This window comes from Hypanus sabinus, unplaced genomic scaffold (genome assembly GCF_030144855.1).
Source record: "Hypanus sabinus isolate sHypSab1 unplaced genomic scaffold, sHypSab1.hap1 scaffold_470, whole genome shotgun sequence".
Taxonomy (NCBI): Eukaryota; Metazoa; Chordata; class Chondrichthyes; order Myliobatiformes; family Dasyatidae; genus Hypanus; species Hypanus sabinus.
In genome coordinates this window covers 34,285-52,969 of record NW_026781342.1, presented here as the reverse complement: position 1 = coordinate 52,969, position 18,685 = coordinate 34,285, and the positions used below count along the sequence as shown (strand labels likewise).

Here is an 18,685-nt window from a genome sequence, read left to right as displayed (position 1 = left end):
CAATGTTCTATAGATTCAGGATCAGTTCCTGAGGATTACAGGGTAGCTAATGTTACCCCACTTTTTAAGAAAGGAGGGAAAGAGAAAACAGGGAATTATTGACCAGTTAACCTGACATCAGTGCTGGGGAAGATGCTGGAGTCAATTATAGAAGATGAAATAGCAGTACATTTGGATAGCAGTAACAGGATCGGTCCAAGTCTGCATGGATTTGCGGAGGGGAAATTCTTGACTAATCTTCTGGAATTTTTTGAGGATGTAACTATGAAAATGGTCAAGCAAGAGCCAGTGGATGTAGTGTACCTGGATTTTCAGAAAGCCTTTGATAAGGTCCCTCATAGGAGATTAGTGGGCAAAATTAGGGTACATGGTATTGGGAACACAAAGTACACTGCAGATGCTGTGGTCAAATCAAGACGTACAAAAAAGCTGGATGAACTCAGCAGGTCAGGCAGCATCTGTTGAAAGGAGCAATCAACGTTTCGGGTCGAGACCGTCAGGACTGAAGAGGGAGGGGGTAGGGGCCCTATAAAGAAGGTGAGGGGAGGGTGGAAAACCAATCAGAGGAAAAATCAAGGGGTGGGGGAGGGGAAGCAGGGAGAGGATAGGCTGGAGAGGTGAAGGAGGAATTAAGGGAAAGCACTATGGGTAGCAGAGGAGGGCAGAATCATGAGAGGTGATCAACTAGAAGAGAAGACAAGAGTAGAGATGGGATGGTGGAAGGGAGAGGGAGGGAATTACTGGAAGTTGGAGAATTCGATGTTCACACTAAGGGGCTGGAGGCTACCCAGACGGTATATGAGGTGTTGCTCCTCCAACCTGAGTTTAGCCTCATCATGGCAGTAGAGGAGGCCATGTATGGTCATATCCGAATGGGAATGTGAAGCAGAGTTGAAATGAGTGGCAACCGGGAGATCCTGTCTGTTGTGACGGACGGAGCGGAGGTGCTTGACGAAGCGGTCCCCCAATCTGTGTCGGGTCTCACCGACGGAGAGGAGGCCGCACCGGGAGCACCGGATGCAATAGATTACCCCGACAGACTCACAAGTGAAGTGTTGCCTCACCTGGAAGGACTGTCTGGGGCCCTGAACGGTGGTAAGAGAGGAGGTGTAGGGACAGGTGTAGCACTTACGCTTGCAGGGATAAGTACCAGGTGGGAGATCTGTGGGGAGGGACGTGTGGACCAGGCAGTCGCGGAGGGAACGATTCCTGTGGAAAGCGGAGAGGGGTAGAGAGGGAAAGATGTCCCTAGTGGTGGAGTCCTGTTGAAGGTGACGGAAGTTGCGGAGGATAATATACTGGATCCGGAGGCTGGTGGGGTGATAGGTGAGGACATTGGGAACACAGTACCTGTCGTGGTGACAGGAGGATGCGGTGAGGGCTGAAGTGCAGGAAATGGAGGAGATGCGGGTGAGGGCATCATTGATGATGGCAGAAGGGAAACCATGATTCTTAAAGAAAGAGGATATTTGAGAAGTCCTGGAACGGAAAGCCTCATCCTGGGAGCAGGTGCAGCGGAGAGGGAGGAACTGGGAATAGGGAATGGCATTTTTGCATTTAGCAGGGTGGGAAGAGGTATAATCAAGGTAGTTATGGGAGTCAGTGGGTCTCTAGAAGATGTCAGTGGACAGTCTATCTCCAGAGATGGAGACCGAGAGATCAAGAAAGGGGAGAGAAGTGGTATTGGGGGTAGGGTACTGACATAGAAGAAAATTGGTTGGCAGACAGGAAACAAAGAGTAGAGATTAACAGATCCCTTTCAGAATGGCAGACAGTGACTAGTGGGGTACCACAAGGCTCGGTGCTGGGACTGTAGCTATTTACAATATACATTAATGATTTTGAAGGGATTAAAAGTAACAATAGCAAATTTGCAGATGACACAAAGCTGTGAAATATGAGGAGGATGTTAGGAGAATGCAGGATGACTTGGACAGGGTGGGTGAGTGGGCAGATGCATGGCAGATGCAGTTTAATGTGGATAAATGTGAGTTTATCCACTTTGGTGGCAAGAACAGGAAGGCAGATTCCTATCTAAATGGAATCAAGTTAGGAAAAGGGGAAGTACAACGAGATCTAGGTGTCCTTGTTCATCAATCACTGAAAGTAAGCATGTAGGTACAGCAGGCAGTGAAGAAAACTATTGGCATGTTGGCCTTCATAACAAGGAGAGTTGAGTATAAGAGTAAAGAAGTCCTTCTGCAGTTGTACAGGGCCCTGGTGAGACCACACCTGGAGTATCTTGTTCAGTTTTGATCTCCAAATTTGATTCTTGTTATTAAGGGAGTGCAGTGTAGGTTCACGAGGTAAATTCTCGGGATGGTGGGACTGTCATATGTTGAAAGACTGGAGCAACTGGGCTTGTATACACTGGAATTTAGAAAGCTGAGAGGGGATCTGATTGAAACATATAAGATTATTACGGAATTGGACACGCCAGAGGCAGGAAGCATGTTCCCGCTGATGGGTGAGTCCAGACCAGAGGCCACCGTTTAAGAATAAGGGTTAGGCCATTTAGAACAGAGTTGAGGAAAAACTTGTTCACCCAGAGAGTTGTAGATCTGTGGAATGCTCTGCCTCAGAAGGAAGTGAAGGCCAATTCTCTGGATGCTTTCAAGAGAGAGTTGGATAGAGCTCTTATAGATAGTGGAGTCAAGGGATATGGGGAGAAGGCAGGAACGGGGTACTGATTGTGGATGATCAGCCATGATCACAGTGAATGGCAGTGCTGGCTCGAAGGGCCGAATGGCCTACTCCTGTACCTATTGTCTATTGACATACACACACACACCAATGCACACGTACACTCACCAACTCACACACACACCCAACACACACAAACACACACACATACCAATATATACACACACCCACCAACACACATTGAAATACCCACAACGCACATACAGACTCACCAACTCACACACACACACACACACACACACACATTAGGTATATATAAGAGACTAAGGCACATGGTTGAAAGAAAAATGAAATGCCATAGGAGCTATATAGGAGAGAAGGGTTAGAATGATCTTAAAGTAGGTGAAAAGGTTGGCAGAATATCATGGGTCTAGTTTCACAAATACCCGCTATAAACACACATGCATACACACGTATCACATGCGCATGCACATACTTAAGTTGTGGTCACAATGCCTATCCAGTTGCACTGAAACTTGAGGATTTAAAGAATTTTAGTTTAGTATCAGCTTTTCACAACAACCTTAGTGGGATCAATAAATCCAGCTATGTCAACAATTGATGTTATATGTGGGAAAGTGAGAGCTGTTGAGAGGAAGAGACTGATTGGACAGCATTTGGGTTAATACTAGCTGAGTTAGGATATTGTCAAGGATCAGCTGTTCTGTATATGTGGCATATTTAGCATCCCATCTAAACCCAGGAACTTTAAATTTTACAGAATATGCAAGTTTTGCATGTTAACTCCTATAAAATAATCAGACTCTGGTTAAAGGGTTTTGATCTGAAATGTTGACTGTTCATTCATCTCCATAGATGCTGCCTGATCTGCTGAGTTCCTCCAGCATTTTTTGTGTGTTGACCTGGATTTACAGCATTTGAATTTATAAAATATTCAGTGAGGGCACTGTGGTGAACTACATATACCTGTCTGGACACGCCCCTCTGCTGACTGCTCCTGTGGCTCCTCCCACAGACCCCGGTATAAAGGCGATTGGAGGCACTGCTCCTCCCTCAGTCTCCAGGATGTTGTGAGATGGTCTCTTGCTGCTGATTGTGCTCTCTTCCAGCTAATAAAAGCCTATCTCTCACCTCACATCTCCGAGGGTTATTGATGGTGCACCAGGCACAAAGTAACATAATTGTTCGGATAATTTGGCTGCGTTGGGTTGACAAATAGGTTTCAGCTTTAAAAGGTGAATTCAGATAAGGCCTGCACCTGTACTTGTTCTGTGGGCCCCCATGTTATTCGACCAGAGAAAAGAATAGATTCACATGAATCAGCACAGTACAAATTATATAGGCAACATGTTTTATGCAGATTAAGTAATTGAACACAGGATGTGAAAGCATGTGACAAAGTTAGTGATTCTGAACGCACAGTTCAAACCAATCCAATGCCTGGGCCTTTGGCTTGGCAACCGGCCCAGATCCTATGTTCACACACAAGAACAACAATCCTCCTATCAATAGGGACCATACACCAAGGACTGCAATATCCCTTGGTGTGTTTTTCTTTTTTCCCTGCCGCTCAGATCACCCGAGAATTACCTGAGCACCAAGCCTTGAATAGCTGAGACTGCATAGAAGCCAGCTCTCATTACAAAAGGGGTTTACATTGTACAGGGAGTATACAATTGTGTTGAATGTTTGCCTATACATGAAAATGCTGTATAGTTCTTTTTGTTGTAAAAGGACAGAAGAAATGTGCAGTGTTACACTCTGTCCAACAATGGAATGTGATGCTGAGGGAAGGCCATGCTGCCTGAGGTGCTGACTTCTCAAGGGAAAAGTTAATCAAGGCCCAATCTCCCTGACCAATATAAGAGATCCCAGAGAAGTGAAAATCTGCAGATGCTGGAAATCCAAGCAATGCGCACAAAGTACTGGAAGAACTCAATAGGCCAGGCGGAATCTATTGAAGAAAGTACAGTTAACATTTTGGGTGGAGACCTTCATCAGAATTGGAGAAAACTCAGTAATGATATGAATCTAGAAGATTATAAGGTTAGCAGGAAGGAGCTTAAGAATGAATTAGGAGAGCCAGAAGGGGCCACGAGAAAGCCTTGGCAGGCAGAATTAAGGAAAACCCCAAGGCATTTTAAAGAATGTGAAGAGCAAGAGGATAAAACGTGAGAGAAATAGGACCAATCAAGTGTGACAATGGAGAAGTTTGTATGGAACCAGAGGAGACAGCAGAGGTACTTAATGAATACTTTAGTATTCACTACAGAAAAGGACCTTGGCAATTGCAGGGTTGAATTGCAGTGGATTGTAAAGCTTGAGCGTGTAGACATTAAGAAAGAGGATGAGCCTGAGCTTTTGGAAAGCATCAAGTTGGAAAAGTCACTGGGACCGGACGGGATGTACTCCAGGCTACTGTGGGAGGTGAGGGAGGAGATTGCTGAGCCTCTGGCAATGATCCTTACATCATCAATGAGGACAGGAGAGATTCCGGAGGGTTGGACGGTTGTGGATGTTGTTCCCTTATTCAAGAAAGGGAGTAGAGGTAGCCCAAGAAATTACAGGTTTTGCCTTACGAGCCTGATTGAAATTTTTGAGGATGTGACTAAGGTAGAGCCATAGATATGGATTTCAGCAAGGCATTTGATAAGGTACCCCAGACAAGGCTTATTGAGAAAGTAAGGAGGCATGGGATCCAAGGGGATGTTGCTTTGTGGATCCGGAATTGGCTTGCCTACAGAAAGCAAAGAGTGGTTGTAGACGGGACATATTCTGCATGGAGGTTGGTGACCAGTGGAGTGCCTCAGGGATCTGTTCTGGGACCCTTACTCTTTGTGATTTTTATACATGACTTGAGGAAGTCGAGGGATGAGTTAGTAAGTTTGCTGATGACAGATAGGTTAGGGGTATTGTGGATAGTGTACAGGGCAGTCATAGGTTAAAGCAGGACATTGATAGGATACAAAACTGGGCTGAGAAGTGGCAGATGGAGTTCAACCCAGGTAAGTGTGAGGTGGTTCATTTTGGTAGGTCAAATATGATGCAGAATATAGTATTAATGGTAAGACTCTTGGCAGTGTGGAGGATCAGAGGGATCTTGGGGTCCAAGTCCATAGGACACTCAAAGCTGGTATACAATTTGACTCTATGGTTAAGAAGGCATACGGTGCATGTGTCTTCATCAATCGTGGAATTGAGTTTAAGAGCCGAGAGGTAATGTTGCAGCTGTATAGAACCCTGGTCAGACCCCACTTGGAGTACTGTGCTCAGTTCTGGTTACCTCACTACAGGAAGGATGTGGAAACCATAGAAAGGGTGCAGAGAAGATTTACAAAGATGTTGCCTGGATTGGGGAGCGTGCCTTATGAGAATAGGTTGAGTGAACTCGGCCTTTTCTCCTCAGAGTGATGGAGGATGAGAGGTGACCTGATAGAGGTACAAAATGATGAGAGGCATTGACTGTGTGGATAGTCAGAGGCTTTCCCCAGGGCTGAAATGATAAGCACGAGAGGGAAAAGTTTTAAGGTGCCTGGAAGTAGGTACAAAGGAAATATCAGGGGTAAGTTTTTTTTACACTGAGAGTGGTGAGTGTGTGGAATGGGCTGCCAGCGGCGGTGGTGGAGGGCGAAACTCCTAAATGGGTATTTGGAGCTCAGAAAAATAGAGGGCTGTGGTCAAGCCTAGGTTGTTCTAAGGTAGGGATATGTTCGGCACAGCTTTGTGGGCCGAAGGGCCTGTATTGTGCTGTAGGTTTTCTACATTTACTAAAAGGCTGGAGTAAGAAAGTGGGGAGATGGGAAGAATTTCAAGATGATAGGTGAAACTGGGAGGGGTGGGAATCATGAATTACAGAGCTGGATTGATTAGTGAAAGAGAACTAGAGAAGGGGGAGTTTGACAGAAGAGGTCAAGGAAGAAAGAACGAGGGGGAGGAGCAACAGAGGGAGCCTCTTGGGCAGGCAAAGAGACAAGGTGAGAGAAGGAAATGGGAAGGGGGACTGGTGGTTCAAGAAATTTCTACACCTTGGACAACACGAAAGTGTGATGAGCTTCTGTCAGTGGTTTATGTCCCAGATTGGCATAAGAAGAAGAAATACCTCTGTGTACTTATGCATGTGATAGTAAATGACTTCACCAATAGTTATAAACACACCCAGTAAATGAACTGTACATAAATGTGTATATATGAACATACCCGGAGTCTCAAATATATCCTGAAAGAACCACCAAAGTATTCCATACCCACAACAAAAGAGTTATTTACCCGTCTCCATGTATAAATATAAGCTATATCCATAAGTGTGTAGTAATCTTTGAGGGGTTCATCTTCGTACATAACATCAATCTAGAATCAAGGAAGATAGTTTCAATAAAGACAAGATACGGAAAATATATTTCAATTTAATTTGTTCCTTCCCCCACCCATTATAAACTTACTCGAAAATTGCTGGGAATGTCCATTTTATTCCGGAGAAATTTTCCCAAATGCATTACTGTCATTGCAGCGGGACACCGCAGATACCGGACACTGTTAGCCTGCAGTATGCAAAAACACAAGATGGGTGAGTCCCTGATATTACAGACCTGGGCACCCCAAGTTTCACTGGTCTGATAGTTGCAAAAATCAATGAAACATTATTTGTCCAGTGTCCTCATTGCGCCCAAATAAAGAGAGTGTCAGCCTAAGAAACTTTGAGCAGACAGAACAATAGACACTCAGGTCAGCATGTTTAGCAAGACTTTAGATTTTAACTACATGTGGCATAAATGAATAAAGATCTCTATTCTTGTGCCAACTCAGTTGACTACAAAAGCTGTCAGACTTTAATGGCTTCATAACTTCAGTAGTAACACCATTGACCATATACTATTCCTACAGTAATCAAAATATGCTGAAGCTGAAAAATGCATATGCTTTGTTGAAAAAAAATCATACATACTACCCAAATCTAATTGTAGTAAAGATGTGATTAGTCTGCAAGCTAAAGCCATTTATTTGAATCTCTCTCTTTATAACTCTCAAACTTCAGCTGAACTTATTATACATTCTGGAGGCAGCATTTGTAATTAGATTCTGATGACACAAGATATTGTGACTAGTTTACAACGTAATTCCCAACAGTAACAGTAATGTCATGTTGTGATTTGGTTGAAGTTCTAGACATAGATATTGGAGCAGATTTAGGTCACTCGGCCAATCATGACTGTTCCCTATTCCATCAGGGTTGATTCACTATTCCTCTCAACCCCATTGTCCTACGTTCTCCCTGTAACCTTCGATTAATCAAAAACCCATTAGCAGCTCTTTTAAATATACCCAATGAATTCCACAGATTCAACACCCTGTGGCTGAGAAATAAAATCCTTTTTAACTCTGTTCTAAATGGCCATCCTTCTATACAGAGGCTGTGGTATTTGGTCTCAACCACTATAGGAAATATCCTCACCAACCATTCCATATAGGCCTTTCAGTTTCAGTTCCAACACCCTATGCCCACCACCCCCCTAAGTCTTCTAAACTCCAATGAGTTCAGGGCCAGAGCTCCTCACACATTAACAGTTCATGGTATTTCAGGAAAGATACCAGCATAGAAAATGCAATGGCTCATTGCCAAGAGTGTGGGAATAAAGGGACAATCCGATTAAGTGTGAGGTGATGCATTTTGGAAGGACAAACCAGAAGACTGAGTACAGGATTAATGGTCAGTTACTTAAGAGTGTGGATGAAAAATCCCTCAAGGTCGCTGCGCAGGTTGATAGGGTAGTTAAGAAGGCCTATGAGATGCTAGGCTGCATTAACAGGGGGATTGAGATCAAGAGTAGAGAGGTCATGTTGCAACTCTACAAATCTCTGGTGAGACCGCACTTAGAGTATTGTGTTCAATTCTGGTCACCGCATTATAGGAAGGATGTGGAAGCTATGGAGAGGGTGCAGAGGAGATTTACCAGGATGTTGCCTGGATTGGAAAACAAGTCATATGAAGCAAGGTTAGCAGAGCTGGGACTTTTCTCATTGGAGTGTAGAAGGAATGAGAGGGGACTTGATAGAGGTCTACAAGATAATGAGAGGCATAGATAGGGTGGATAGTCAGTACCTGTTTCCCAGGGCACCAATAGCAAACACCAGAGGGCATATGTACAAAATTAAGGGAGGGAAGTTTAGGGGAGACATCAGTGGTAAGTTTTTTACGCAGAGGGTTGTGAGTGCCTGGAATGATTTGACAGGGATGGTGGTGGAGGCTAAAACATAAGGGGTATTTTAAGAGGCTCTTGGACAGGCAGATGGATGAAAGAAAAATAGAGGGTTATAGGGTAGTATAGGTTTAGTTTTTTTTTAAGGATTATATGGGTTGGCACAACATGGAGGGCTGAAGGGCCTGTACTGTGCTGTAGTGTTCCACAAGGATTGGTGATGGAACCTCTTCTTTTTCAATTACATGTCACTCAAAGCTGCTGCAGAGGATGATTCTATGGTTAAGAAGGCATACAGTGTATTGGACTCCGCCTCCTGACTGAACACGTAAGACACAGTTTCTCTCTGTCTTTAGTCTCGCCCTTTCCCAACTTAAATTTTGAAATTTCAACTTTATTCAGTCGGATCTTGTACAGCGACAGTTATAATTATGTCTAACCTCAGAAGCTCCAAAAGGAATCCTGAAGCAGGCAACGGTAAGCTTAAAAAAGCTGACGAGACTTCAGAGGAGCCACCCTGGGTAAATAGATTAGAGTCTCAAATCAGCTATATCGTTGCTGAAATAACTCAACTAAAAGAAAGATTTCTCCCTTTGGAGGGAAAAAGTGACTCTTTGAGCCTTGATCTTAAAGACGTTAGTCAAAATGCTGCTGAAATTTCTCGTTTGGAAAAGGCTCAACAACGGATCGTGGATTTGGAGGCTCACTCCCATCAAAACAGTATTCGAATTGTTGGACTGAAAGAGAAATCAGAATCCACTGACACTCTGGATTATTTTGCTAAAATGTTTCAATCTTTATTTCCGGAGGCTTGCCTACAACCACCGGAGATCAAAATGGCTCATAGAGTCGGCATTTTAAAATCCTTGGGTCAAGGTAAAAACCACCTTTTGTTCGTGCATTTTCCTCGTTTCAGAGACAAAGACCGTATTATTAAGCTTGCAAGAAAACAAAGGCTGTTTCAATTTCAAAGCTCTGAAATTTGCTTCTTCAAAGATTTTCCACAAGAAATTGTTCAGAAATGTTTTGGATTTGCTGCCATTATGTGTATGGCTTATCAAAGACAGCTGTACCCATCTCTCCTATACCCAGCTAAATTAAGGCTTTTCGTCAAAAATTCTGGGGTTCGTATTTTTGACGACCCAGCAGAAGCACAACGTTTTATTAATTCTCTCCCTGACGAGTCTGAAGCCTAAAGTTTGAATGATTTACAACTGTTTGATTACCTTGCGACGTGAGGAGTGATGAAATTGGAAGATTTGATGGGCCTGGAAAGTCTTTATCTTAAAATGTACTTTTAGCTCTGGAACAGTCTGGTTTGGATGGTTTTAACCTCAAAAGTCAAAAGAGAACTGTCAAAAGACTGTAGATAACTCTGAACCATCTAGAATTTGTTTTTCTGTTTGCAACATTTAAATGAACTAATTGCTGTTTTGCTTCGTCAGCTTTTGTTAAGAACTTTTAAGTAATTATCTGGGTTTCTTTACGCTTTAAAGATAGATTTGATCATTTAAAGATGGCAATTGTTTTTCTTCTGAGCAAATAAATCAAGAATTTTTTTTGGACTTTTTTTTCCTTATTTAATATTATGAAGGCTATTTTCAAAACTAAAGGTCATGTCTAATAACTGTTTTCTTTAGCTCAGTTGTAATGAACTATATATCCACTGTAATGAGTTGTATATCCAGAAGAGGGAGATAGAGATTACCCTTTTCATTTTTACTTTTTATTCAGGCAGGTGGAGTTTATAATTGCTTTTTATGCATTCTTTGGGGTTCGCATCAATCGATATAAATTTATTTCTGGGCTTTGTAGTTTGGGTGGGCTTTTTCCTTTTTTCTTTTCTTATTTTTTATCCCCATTATGGAATTCCAGAGAATATGCAAATTATTATTGTTGTTCATCTCTGCCATTCTCAACCACCTTATCCTGACATGCATCTAGCTACTATTTTTAGGTACAAAGTCTCATGACGACATTTAAACAGTTAAATGTTTTAAGTCAGAATGTTCGTGGTTGGAATCATCTTGTTAAGTGCAAGAAAATATTTAAAGCTATTAACCGATTCCAACCTGATATAACCTTTGCACAAGAGACGCATATTAGGTTATGTTATAAAAATTGTTTTTTTAAATATTAGAAGGATCCTCAGTTTCATGCAAATTCTCAAAGTAAAATTAGAGGTGTTTCTTTTTTTATTGATTCCAATATTCCTTTTAACCTATTATAGCTGATATTAATGGTAGATTTTTGACTGTTAAAGGAACAATTTACACCAGGAAAATGGTTTTGGTTAATATATATGGACCAAATATTGATGATCCTTCCATTTTTTAAAGCTGTTTTTGCTTTATTACCTGATCTAAATGAATATATATTATTAATGGGTGGTGATTTTAATACTTGTTTAAATCCTCTAATGAATAAGTCATCATCCAAACATAAACTCCCTAATTGTTCTGAATCACTTATTAATTCCTTTCTAATTGATAATGGCTTAATTGAAGCTTGGAGACATATGCATCCTAGCGATAGAGAATTTTTTCATGTTCATAATAAAGGATCGACTATTTTATGTGACCCTCGACTCCTATTTAATGTTCAGAAATGTGAATATGATGCAATTTTTATCTCTGATCACACTCCTTTAAACTTAATATTTGAACTGAAAGAAGTTGCTTCTACAAGACCACTTTGGCATTTTCCAGAACATTTGTTACAAAGTTCAGAATTTGTTAAGTTTATTGAAACTCAGATAAAAGAGCTTTTTTCTTTTTAATAATACAGGAAATGTCTCAAAGTTAGTGATTTGGGATTCATTAAAAGCTTATTTATGTGGTCAGATTATTTTGTATATAGCTAAGCTGAAGAAAGAGAAGAATGGAATTAGATAAAATTTCTAAGCAACGTTTCTAAACATCAATGCAACCTCTCCAAATGTTGTTTTGTTTAAATGAAGAGTGGAATTACAATCACAATATAACTTATTATTAACTTATCCTATTGAAGGATATTTGCTTAAGTTGAAAAGTAAATTGGAGATAAAAATAGTAAACCCTTAGCTTCCCAATTAAGGGCAGCTAGAGCTAAAAGACAAATATTGAAGATTAATAAAGAGAATGGGCATATAGTAAGTAACCATGAAGATGTTAATATCTTTCAGGATTTTTATTCTGATCTTTATAAATCTCAATTTCCTGTGGATTCCTCCAAAATGAATGTTTTACATGATTAAATTTCCTCAAATTACTGTTGATGATCAATAGATGCTTGATGCTCCAATTACTGAGCATGAAATTCAGAAAGCTATGTTGTCAATGCAATCAAGTAAAGCTCCTGGACTTAATGGTTATTCTGTAGGATTTTATAAAAAATTTGAAAAATTACTTTCTCCATATCTCTTGGCAATATTTCATGAATCTTTCTTCCTTTAATGGAACTTCTGTTTCCAAAATCCTTAAGAAAGATAAAGATCCTACTAAATATTCATCATATAGACCTATTTTATTAGTAAATGTGGACACAAAAATTCTCTCTAAGATAAAGACTAACTGTTTGGAAATTATTAAACTGAAATTATTGCTATGGATCAAACACGCTTTATTAAAGCTTTATTTACTCTTTCTCTATGTTCAGAGACTGATGAACATTAAATATTCATCACTATCTAAGAAACCCCAATGTGTTATTTCTCAATGCAGAAAAGGCATTTGATAGAGTTGAGTGGACATATCTGTTTAAGGTATTAGAAAGATTTACTTTTGGTCATAATTTCAACAGGTGGATTCAAATGATCTATAAAAATCCTACTGCTACTGTTATTACTAATAATCTTAGGTCCTCTATTTTTTCACTTTCATGAGGTAATAGACAGGGATGTTCGTTAAGGCCTTTATTATTTAATCTTGTACTGGAACCTTTGGCCATAACACTCCACGAAGCTAAAAATATTCATGGTATCTCTCTATATGGGATTATATGTAAGGGGGTTTCTTCCTTCTTTATGTTACTATGTATGTTAATCAAAATGGCTTCCCTTGTTTGTTAAAAGTAAAAATGCTTCTTTGTTATGGTAACTGGTGAGAGAGCGCTTTCTCTCGCAGCTTGTTTGGGTTATAATTGCTGATAAAAAGAATTGCATTAATTTGTTAACCAATTGGGATAGAAGTTATTCTTTCTTGTGGTTCTGTAAGCTAGTCTTAGGCAAGCTTTGGGGGAGACAGTGCGAGGGGGTTAGAGGGAGAAGACGCGATGTTATAAGCTGGGCAATGGAACCGACCCCGAGCGGGGGTCCCAGGCCCAGGGTTTCAGTGAGGGGAGGAGACAAGGACAGATTCCTGTGGAGGGTCTGGTCAACCACCATTGTTGGTCCCAGGCAGTGGGTCAAGGAGGTCAGAGGGGATCAAATGGTAGCGAGAAGTCTTTGTTAACTGAGCACCAACAGTTGTGCATGAAGTGGTTGGACTTTGACAATATTGGCGCTTTTCTTTTCCTTTTATATTTTATCTCTATTAAGTACATAGTTCCAGTAAGATCTATAAAGTGTAATCATTTAATCGCATATGGCGTACTGTCTGTTATTTGGCGTGTTGGGGACATCACACAGCATCTACACAAGCTGATTATCCAGTCTGTTGGGGCCGAAGGCTGCTCCCCCTAGATGGAAGCGAGCTGAACAAGTCTGAGGATTACCAGGGAGCTACATGTACATCTTTACACAGATGATCTTTTGGTTTATATTTCAAATCCTGAAGAATCTATTCCTAATCTCAGGATTAATTTTTCAGGATATAAATTTAAATAAAAGTGAATTGTTTCAATTAAATGCTCCTGTTTTTATATGTAACAATATTCCATTTAGAATTGTTAATTCTTTTAAATATTTAGGTATTATAATTATTAAAAAATATAAGGAGCTTTATAAAGCTAATATAGTTCCTTTAATGGACTCTATGAAACAATTATTTTCTAGATGGAACCCACTTACACTTTAATAGGTTTAATAGGTCGCATCTATATAACCATATAACAATTACAGCACGGAAACAGGCCATCTCAGCCCTTCTAGTCCGTGCTGAATGCTTACTCTCACCTAGTCCCACTGGCCCGCACTCAGCCCATAACCCTCCATTCCTTTCCTGTCCATATACCTATACAATTTTAAAAAAGGCAACAAAATCATACCTGCCTCTACCACTTCTATTGGGAGATCGTTCCACACAGCTACCACTTTTAAAGAAGTTCCCCCTCGTTTTACCCCTAAACTTTTGCCCCTTAACTCTCTACTCATGTCCTCTTGCTTGAATCTCCCCTACTCTCAATGGAAAAAGCCTATCCAAGTCAACTCTATCTATCCCCCTCATAATTTTAAATACCTCTATCAAGTCCCCCCTCAACCTCTTACACTCTAAAGAAAAATTCCATGCCATGAAAATGATAATTTTACCCAGATTTTTATATAATTTTCAAAATATACCTATCTTTTTAACTAAAAATCTTTTGATCAAATTGACTCTATTATTTTATCCTTTATTTGGAACAATAAAAGACCAAGAATTAACAAAAATCTTAAAAAGATATTGGACTTGTATTTCCTAATTTAAGATTATATTATTGGGCTGTTAATATTCAGCAATTATGTTTTTGGATACATTGACTCGATAACATCCAAAAACCAGCTTGGATTGATTTGGAATTAAAAGCTATCAAACAATTTCATTTAACCTCATTATTAGGAGCTCCATTACCTTTACAACTCTCTAAAATTCCAAATTTAAATCTCTATCCTGTTATCAAACAGTCCTTACAGATTTGATTTCAGTTTCGCAATTTTAAAAATTTTAAACAATTTAAACTCTTTATATCAAAAATTTTTATTTAAACCTTCAATAATCAAACCCATTTTTCTCTGGTGGAGAAATAAGGGATCCGTTTTTTAGCAGATTTATTTTGTGATGGTCGATTGATGACTTTTGAAGAGTTAATTAGCAAATATTATTCTCTCATACACATAATGCAATATTTTCAGGTTAGACATTTTTTCCAAAAATACTTATCTAAGTTTCTATATATGCAAGAATCTGATTTGTTGGATACTATTTTGAATATGAATCCTTTTGTAAGAGGTTCCATTGGTAGAATTTATAATTTATTTTTACTACAAAAAGATAACCTCTCACTAAAGATTAAACAAGATTGGGAGAGAGAACAATATGACCTTTATTAACGAAAATTGGTTGAAAATAGTCAATTCTTCTTTGATATGTTCCAATTACTGTTTAATTCAATTTAAAATTGTTCACTGTTATTATTTAACAAAGGATTAACAAAGGGGAGTATCCAAAATATTTCCTAATATAGACAACTACTGTGATAGGTGTAAAACTGAAGTAGCCACTTTGTCACATATGTTCTGGTCATGTTCTTCATAAAAAATTTTTTGGAAGTATTTATTTTCTAGAATTTCTAAAGCTCTGAAAATTAATTTACAACATAATACATTGACTGTTCTATTTGGAATAGTTCCGCAACATATTCAGGGTATTTCATCATCAGACCAACATATAATTGCATTTGTTACATTATTGGCAAGAAGGGCTATTTCATTGAAAAGGAAAGATACCTCTGTCCCTACATTAATTCAATGATTTCTCAAGTAATGCTATATCTTAGTTTGGAAAAAATTAGATGTAGAACTTTTGATCTTCGATTTGATTTTGAGAGAGGATGGGTCTCTTCTGCCAAATATAGTCGGCCCTCCTTATCCGCAAGGGATTGGTTCCTGGACCCCCCCACGGATACCAAAATTTGTGGATGCTCAAGTACCTTATTTAACATGTATTAGTGTGGTGGTCTTTAGGACCCAGCGGAACCCAGAATTTATTTAATGTGTTTCTGTGCAGTGGACATTAGGACCTGGTGTTGCAGCTCTGAATCCGCAGTGTTTCTGTTCACGAAAATAATCACAATCACGATTGAAAATAAGATGGAAGTAATAAAGTGATCAGAAAGAAGTGAAAAACCATTGGTCATTGGAAAAGCTTTAGGCTACAATTGGTCAATGTTAGGAACAATTTTAATGGAGCATTTGAAAGGCTCTGATGAAATTGATGAAAGCTACAATTATTTCTAAGCAACACAGTGGTTTAATTATTGAAATACATACATTTCTTAGATGTTTTATATGCATAGAAAGGTAAAAAAAGTACTATATACTAAGACAAACGTTGGATTAACTGACGCTAAATAATACCAGATATAACTGTTCCGACTTTAAATCCGACTTAAAGATGGACTCGGAATGGAACTCATTTATAACCCAGGGACTGCCTGTACTTTTAAGTAATTTCTCAGTTATTTATAATACCTAATACAATGTATGGGTAGTTATTATGCTGTATTGTTTAGGGAATAATGACAAGAAAAAATAGTTTGTACGTGCTCAAGCAATGAGTGCTGGAGAGAGAACTTCCGGGTTGACAGTTGATTACTAAAGGGTTTTTTTCTTCTTCTTTTTCTTTTTTTTTCTTTTTTCTTTTTCCTTCTCTTGTAGTTAGTGGGGTTTCTTTTTTTTAGTAAGTTGGGGTTCTCTTTATTCCTTCTTTTCTATATAAAAATATTTTTAATAGCATATATTATCCTTTTATTGATTTTTTTTCTTCATCTTTATTAATTATATATATATCAACTTGTTGAAGTTTTGTATCATTTTATAGCTGTAGAAGATTATAACCATATAACCATTCAATTACTGCACGGAAACAGGCCATAACCCTCCATTCCTTTCCTGTCCATATACCTATACAATTTTACTTTAAACGACAATACCGAACCTGCCTCTACCACTTCTACTGGAAGCTCATTCCATATAGCAAACACTCTCTGAGTAAAGAAATTCCCCTTGTGTTACCCCTAAACTTTTGCCCCCAACTCTCAACTCATATCCTCTTGTTTGAATCTCCCCTACTCTCAATGGAAAAAGCCTATCCATGTCAACTCTATGTATCCCCCTCATAGTTTTAAATACCTCTATCAAGTCCCCCCCTCAACCTTCTATGCTCCAAAGAATAAAGACCTAACTTGTTCAACCTTTCCCTGTAACTTGGGTGCTGAAACCCAGGTAACATTCTAGTAAATCGACCCTGTACTCTCTCTATTTTGTTGATATCTTTCCTATAATTCGGTGACCTGAACTGTACACAATACTCCAAATCCGGCCTCACCAATACCTTGTACAATTTTAAAATTACATCCCAACTCCTATACTCAATGCTCTGATTTATAAAGGCCAGCACACCAAAAGCTCCTGTGCAGAGCCTTGTCAAAGGCCTTACTGAAGTCCACATAGACAACATCCACTGCTTTACCCTCGTCAACTTTCCTCGTAACCTCTTCAATAAAATTCAGTGATTTGTCAAACATGACCTTCCACGCACAAATCCATGTTGACTGTTCCTAATCAGACCCTGTCTATCCAGATAATTATATATACCATCTCTAAGAATACTTTCCATTTATTTACCCACCAGTGACATCAAACTGACAGGCCTATAATTGCTAGATTTACCCTTTGAACCCTTTATCAAACAATGGAACCACAAGAGCAATATGCCAATCCTCCAGCACCATCCCCATTTCCAATGACATTTGAAATATTTCTGTCAGAGCCCCTGCTATTTCTACACTAACTTCCCTCAAGGTCCTAGGGAATATCCCGTCAGGATCCGGAGATTTATCCACTTTTATATTCCTTAAAAGCTCCAGTACTTCCTCCTCTTCAATCGTCATAGTTTCTATAACTTCCCTACCCTTACACAGTTCAATATCCTTCTCCTTAGTGAATTTCGAAGAAAAGAAATTGTTCAAAATCTCCCCATCTCTTTTGGCTCCACACATAGCTGTCCACTCTGATTCTCTAAGGGACCAATTTTATCCCTCACTATCCTTTTGCTATTAATATAACTGTAGAAACCCTTTGGATTTATTTTCACCTTACTTACCAAAGCAATCTCGTATCTTCTTTTAGCTTTTCTAATTTATTTCTTAATGTATCAATAAAAAGATTCTAAAAATGAAAATCAATCATGGGATTGAGTTTAGGAGTTGAGAGGTAATGTTGCAGCTATATAGGTCCCTGGTCAGACCCCACTTGGTGTACTGTGCTCAGTTCTGGTCGCCTCACTACAGGAAGGATGTGGAAACCATCGAAAGGGTGCAGAGGAGAGTTACAAGGATGTTGCCTGGATTGGGGAGCATGCCTTATGAGAACAGGTTGAGTGAACTTCGCCTTTTCTCCTTGGAGTGATGGAGGATGAGAAATAACTTGATACAGGTGTACAAGATGATGAGAGGCATTGATTGTGTGGATAGTCGGAGGTTTTCTTCTCAAGCCTAAAATGGCTGTCACGAGAGGGTACAGTTTTAAGGTGCTTGGAGGTAGGTACAGAGGAGATGTCAGGGTTAAGTTTTTATGCAGATCATGGTGAGTGCATGGAATGGGCTGCTGGTGATGGCGGTGGAGGCAAATACAATAGGGTCTTTAAAAAGACTCCTGGGTAGGTACATGCTTAGAAAAATAGAAGGCTATGGGTAACCCCAGGTAATTTCTAAGGTAGGGACATGTTTGGCACAGCTTTGGGGGCCAAAGGGCCTGTATTGTGCTGTAGGTTTTCTATGTTTCAATGTCAATGATGAATAATGGAATTTAGTGCTTTTTGAAATAGGTTTGCAGACAACACACAGAAAAATGAAGGGGCAGGTAGTTTTGAGGAAGCAGGGAGGCTGAATTTGGTCAGACAAATTAGGAGAACATGCACTGAAGTGTCAGA

The 18,685-nt window shown here is 39.5% G+C and overlaps 1 protein-coding gene across 1 annotated transcript in view; it reads right to left on the bottom strand.

Moving 5' to 3' along the window:
• Nucleotides 1–18,685, bottom strand: part of LOC132389101 (polycomb complex protein BMI-1-like) — a 53,996-nt gene that overhangs the window by 8,903 nt on the left and 26,408 nt on the right. The window contains exons 8-9 of the mRNA XM_059961536.1: nt 7,104–7,202; nt 6,931–7,011 (exon numbers count right to left, since the gene is read on the bottom strand). Of these exons, the coding sequence (XP_059817519.1) occupies nt 6,931–7,011; nt 7,104–7,202 (180 nt within the window). The remainder of the gene's footprint in view (nt 1–6,930; nt 7,012–7,103; nt 7,203–18,685) is intronic.